The sequence below is a fragment of the Coregonus lavaretus genome, assembly GCF_964263955.1.
Source record: "Coregonus lavaretus genome assembly, chromosome: 5".
NCBI classification, from domain to species: domain Eukaryota; kingdom Metazoa; phylum Chordata; class Actinopteri; order Salmoniformes; family Salmonidae; genus Coregonus; species Coregonus lavaretus.
Window position 1 is genome coordinate 67,723,918 of NC_139992.1, and position 6,351 is coordinate 67,730,268.

The 6,351-nt window shown below is 38.7% G+C and overlaps 1 protein-coding gene across 1 annotated transcript; it reads left to right on the forward strand.

The window, feature by feature from the left end:
* Positions 1-2,605: 2,605 nt before the first annotated feature.
* LOC311130123 (transcription factor Sp5-like) lies at positions 2,606-4,161 on the forward strand (the record flags this gene model as incomplete). Its single annotated transcript, XM_084162807.1, has 2 exons — positions 2,606-2,656; positions 3,094-4,161. The coding sequence occupies 2 exons, from the start codon at positions 2,606-2,608 to the stop codon at positions 4,159-4,161; spliced, it is 1,119 nt and encodes a 372-aa protein (XP_084018933.1).
* Positions 4,162-6,351: the final 2,190 nt, after the last annotated feature.

Here is a 6,351-nt window from a genome sequence, read left to right on the forward strand (position 1 = left end):
TCCATGTATTCCACTCTATACAGTATAATGTCAAACAGCAGTTTATTGTAGAATTGTCATTCACCCCATGTGGGATCAGAGTTGTAGTCAGTGGTACATGCAGGTTGGTATTTTTTGGTTCACTTGCAGCATACTGCTTTTACCATTTACCTGTTTTCACTGTCTTTCTTTGTATCAACATTGTTTTATAACATTCTAATAAAGTGAGTAAAATAAATCAAACAATCACACAACATTACTCAAAGCAGGTAGCTTAGTGGGTAAGAGCGTTGTGCCAATAACCGAAAGGTCGCTGGTTCTAATCCCCGAGCAGACTAGGTGAAAAATCTGTCGATGTGCCCTTAAGCAAGGCACTTAACCCTAATTGCTCAAGTAAGTCGCTCTGGATAAGAGCGTCTGCTAAATGACTAAAATGTAAAATGTTGTTTGAACTGCCAGTCAGCCTACCACACACCATCTACTCAGGTCACATGTACAGTACAAGATATATTCATAGTTATACAAATGTATATTTCTAGTCCTAATTGGATATAGATGAATCTTGTAAATGGAATGTTTATAAAAACAATAATGCTTTGCTATTCCTCCAGCCATGTTCTAACTTTATACTAACAAACACGAGTCATATACGGTCCCTCTTGTATTTCATAGAGCTCACTGGATTAGTGGTGAGATTATTGGAGCATAACGATTGCTATACACTACCTTTATTATGCAGCAGTAACATACATTGGAAATTAGATCCTTATTGACATGTTGTGATACTTGGTCTTCATTGACCATATGAGGCACAGGCAAGCAAGCAGCCTATTGCTTTGGAGAGAAACAGGGTTGCTGCGCGGCCCAGCAGGACTCCCCCTTTCCCTCATGACTGTATAGAGCCGTGGGAGAGGACCGGGAACATTAATCCCTTCAAAGGAACAGATCTAATTCAAAATCAGCCGCTCCAAAGTATTTGAGAGGACAGTGATTGTTTCTGCAGGGAAGCCTGATAAAGATCACTGCGTTGATATACACTACCAGGCAAAAGTTTTAGAACACCTACTCATTCAAGGGTTTTTCTTTATTTGTACTATTTTCTACATTGTAGAATAATAGTGAAGACAACAAAACTATGAAATAACACATATGGAATCATGTAGTAACCAAAAAAGTGTTGAATGAGTAAAAAAAAAAAATGAGTAGGTGTTCTAAAACTTTTGACTGGTAGTGTAGAAAACCTCCATTGCTTTACAGTTGAAGATGACTAGGCTACAACTGTTTTGTTTTTTGTTTTTATTTAGGTCTAATTCATTACACTTTCGGTCATTCTGAAGCGCACTGAGGTCTTACGTGCTTGGCCAATTGCATGAAAGCCCAACAAACTCAAGGCAGAGATGCAGGTGGGGAGTTTCTAAATTGTTTCCACTTTCTTGCAGATGGAAACTCCTCCATCCTCCCAGGCCTCTCGCACTGGTACAACTTTTTAGGAAACACACAATAGAGACATCATCTTCTCTATCTGCCACATTTGACCTGGATTAATGGAGGGCTATCTAAATAGGTTATGGTTAATCATGCAGAAATACTCTGGTCGTTAAGTGAAGATGCAATTAGTTACTGGAAATAGCCTATGTGGGATATAGTTGTTAGGCTACCGCTTCTATCACTTTCAACTTATCTGACAGTACATTTTGCCACCAGTGGGTAAAAGTAACTTTAAGCACTAGAACGCTAATGACTCCACTATGGGCTTATGGGGTTAACTATCAAAGAATGAAAGAAGTGAAGCGATGACATTGACATGCCTGTAAACATGTCAGGGTATACACGGTAATCTTGTTCAAATACATGTTTACAGTGGTCCGCCAGTTGATATGTATTGCTTGATAAACTATCAAGAGTATTACAGTTCCATGGAAACAAGTTATCAACATCATAACTGTTTGTTATAATATAAAAATATTTTATTTATATTTTGAAACATTAACTTTGTGTTGAGTCACTTGATTTGGTCTCATTAGGTACTCCTCTTGAAGTTATCAAATAGCTATTCACCGGGAGATCTCCAGAGATAACAATGTCACATTGTCACATAGGGTCCTGCTACAAATCCTTAATTACAAAAAGAGGATCAAGTGACTACAGCATCCAATACCGGGGTCTCCAGGCGGCAGGGGGGTCTTTGATCAAGAAAATCCAATTATTTGTGTATATACATTTCCCACATAGTGATTACTTCATTAATTGTCCCGCCTTTATCTCCTCCCTTCCCATCCCCCCTAATAATCAGCTCTTTTATCCAGACCAACAAACACACCATAGGAGCTTTGTGGATTCAAAGGATTTGCTTTCCCCTCTCAAAGAGCCGCTATTCTTTGATGATTGGGCAGCGGCAAACCTCAAAGTAACAAATCTTATTTCTGACTGGCTGGCGGCCCACCAAAGTCCTTATCAAATTCTAAGAAGTGATCCCTCACTCTCCAAATAGTCCAAGGATATCTCGAGGAGAGGAAGTATTGAGAGTGAAGACTTAACCACGTCAAGACATTTTTTACGATTTTACATTTATCTCAATTCGTTTTATTGTGATTTGTTTTTAACAAGAAGGAAGAGGACGTTTACCATGGCAGCAGTGGCTGTACTGCGGAATGAAACACTCCAGGCTTTTCTTCAGGTTTGTTCAAAAGTTTTTGCTCTCATGTTTTTATTTGTCCCCAAAATATTATTGTACATATATGGTAGTTGAAATAATTGTTTAGAGTGCGCGTAATGTGAGTTACACGCGTGTGTGCGTGTAATGGCAATTATAACCCGGTTAATCTATAAAATATCCTATTATGACTGAAATGTGGCTCTAGGAATTACTTACTGTATGTGGCGAAATGAAAGGCTTGGATGATTATGTTACAACTCTTATGTTTATATTGTAGGCATGGCTACTTTTGCTGGAGTGAGAGTACATTGAAACTAATATTAGGCTAATCAATGTCGTTTTAGTTCACGAATTGTCAAACTTGGATTCTATACAGTTACGACTCTGTAGTCTTTAGTTTAGTCAAGTTTAGCGCCAAGTCAACACATAATTGATCATTATTTGTTTTACTTATACAGGACCGTACTCCGAACTCTTCTCCAGAGAACTGCAAGCATTCTCCACTGGCGCTGTTAGCTGCCACTTGTAACCGGATTGGACATCACCACGGATCAAGTCCGGCAGATTTCCTCCAGGTTCCTTATGATACTACTTTAGGCTCACCGTCGCGAATTTTTCATCCTTGGAGTAACGAGGGAAATCCTCAAAACACTCTCTCTAGCAATACTACATTTGGACTATCTAAATCCCAACTCCACATCCAAAGCTCATTTACTTCCCACCACGAGCTCCCGCTCACCCCTCCAGCGGATCCCTCATATCCCTATGACTTTTCTCCTGTGAAGATGTTACCTTGCTCCATGCCGTCTTTACAGTCCTCTTGCCCACCCACGTACGTCCCTGCTGTAACTTATGCAGCGCCAACTGCCATGCAAGGTTTCGTTACGGGACACTCTGGCCTTGTGCACCAGCAACAGAGACAGTTGTCCCCTAACCCAGGGGAGGATATTCCGTGGTGGAGTCTCCAACAGGGAAATCACGTCAGTCACCACTCAATCACCACACAATCCCTTGGTCACCACCGATTCCAACTGCAGAGGGGCTTGGTAATGGGACATACAGACTTTGCGCAGTATCAGACTCAAATCGCTGCTCTCCTTCACAGCAAGTCCCCCCTTGCAACAGCCCGAAGATGCCGGAGATGCAGGTGTCCAAACTGTCAGTCCTCCACCTCAAGCGATGAGCCCGGCAAGAAAAAGCAACACATCTGTCACATACCAGGTTGCGGGAAAGTTTATGGCAAAACTTCCCATCTCAAAGCGCACCTGAGGTGGCACTCGGGAGAGCGTCCATTTATTTGTAACTGGCTTTTCTGTGGCAAGAGTTTCACCAGGTCTGATGAGCTTCAGAGACACCTGAGGACTCATACTGGGGAGAAGCGTTTTGTTTGTCCAGATTGTTGCAAGAGGTTCATGAGGAGTGATCATTTGGCAAAACATGTCAAAACCCACCAGAACAAAAAATCTAAGTGTCATGAGAAGACACTTGATCATCACGTTAAAAGGGAAGATTTGAGGAACATGTAGTAGCCTACATTAGAGTCAAGTTGATTAGTAATCAAGCTAGACCTATACTAGTGCAATATAAGTCCTTTACTTAGTTCAAGTACAAAGTGACATTTCTATTATTTTTGGTTCCTTCTTTTTTCTTACATACAGAACAATTATTTATCTAACATTGCTGGTCTGTGTAGCACATTTTTGTATATATGACATCTGTCTCATAAAGTTAACTTGGGAACCTGGAAACTGTACTATAATACCCCATGAGCAGGTGGTGTTCACTGTCTATACCATATCAAGAAAGACAAGTTTCAGCTTGTGTTTTGATCATTTTCTTTGTGGAAGATTTCACTTTCTTGTAAATAATATTTAATAGCTTTTGTTGAATGAAAGTGTCAGTTTTCGCTCTATGTGGGGTGTTTTAGCATGCTCTTGAAAAGATATGCTAATGTTGATATGACCCAAATACTGTGTGGGAATAAAAAGTAGAACATTTTCCCATGTCAGAATTAGTCTCTTTTAATTTTCCATAATAACATATTATCTCAAATAATTTTGATTCCTACATAATTACTATGTGTAAGGACTTGCGCTTTGATCCACATCAGTTGACCATAGTCTGAGCCATTCACCCATTGCTGCTGCTCAGAGTGAGAATGTATTAATACTAGGAAAAAGTTGTATGCCATAGCTGTAACCGAGAAGTTGGTAAACCAATGATTAGGATTTGGTCCTGATGGGGACAAGAGGTGTTGGCATTTCCAACAGTCAAAAGAGCATTTAGAACCATTATATTTCTCTTCAATTAGGATTTTCTGATAATAAAACCGGTAATTGACATCGTGTTGAGTATGTGATGTGTGCGGTCCAATGTATGGATAATTGTTATGCATTGATCAACATCATTTTATTCAATAACATTGATGGCTTTCAGCCCACACAAACCATTTTAGAAAGTCAGCTTCTTCTTGTGACTGATTATGTCAAGAAAAAATGCTCCAATAATCTTAGAAGTATAAAGAGAGTGGTTTCCTAACTTTTTTCTGTTGTGACCCAACATGTCTTTACATTTCCTGTGACCCTCCAGATGAACAGAGTAATTATTGCCCAATTCCAGTGCTTTTCCTGTGAGTAGGAGTTGATCAGTGATCCACCAATGGTTTCCGACCAAGTATATGAGAAACACTGTGTGAAGTAAACATACGATATGATATAGGAATGTACGATACATGAGTTAATTAGACTTTACTCTGTAGAGTAAATGGAGTCAGTATATTCTTAGGCTACAATAGACATGGTATTAGAGTGGTGCACCAACAACATGACTTACTGGTCATTTTACAGTGTACAATCTGAAAAGGGTTTTTAGATTTTAAAAATAGAGTTGTCAAAGCACCATACTATAATTCAGGCTTTTGTTCTGTGATATATTTCTTTAGAGAAAAAAATCTAGTTTACTTGGAAGTCCCACATAAAACATTGTTTTATACTGTATGTACTGTATTACTAAACAATCAAGAATATTGTCCCAAAAACTAAGAACAAAATGAGGAATGGTTGCATACTGTAAGAGCAGGAAAGAGTCTTAAATTAGTCACTAATAAACATTATCACTGGTAATTGAAACTACAATTCACTGACATGTCTTACTATAATTTAAATCTAGCTATATATTGTACTAAAATTCCTCAATTCAGTTTATGTTACGCTGGGCGCTATAATTTAGGAAAATGCGTGACTACATCAAAGAACTCCCCAGCTATTCATCAAAAGATCAAACTTCTGAGCAGTAAAAGTTACTTGTTTTCCTTGCAAGAGCGCCCCCTATCGTACATTTCTAATTGCACTAGAAATGTTCTTGTGGCCCCTATTTGTAGGATCTTAATTTGAGTTTGCTACAGCAGGAAAATAATCCTGCAGAAACAGGAAATATGAATGACTATGTGGATTATAATTAATGGCATGTTTTTGTAGGGGTTGATATATTTTTCGTTAGGGTAAATCAAGTCTGTAATTTTAAAGTGGAAATTACAAACTTTAGAAAGCCTTTTTAAACATCCTACATCTGTATGGTACAGGCCAACTAGCCCCAAAATGCAGAATTTCTGCACAGTCACTCTCCTCCCTATGGAAAAAATATAATTGAATATACAGTAAATTATTTGAAAATTGATGAGGAAATGAGACGTGATTGGTTTAGGAATACCCTCCCTA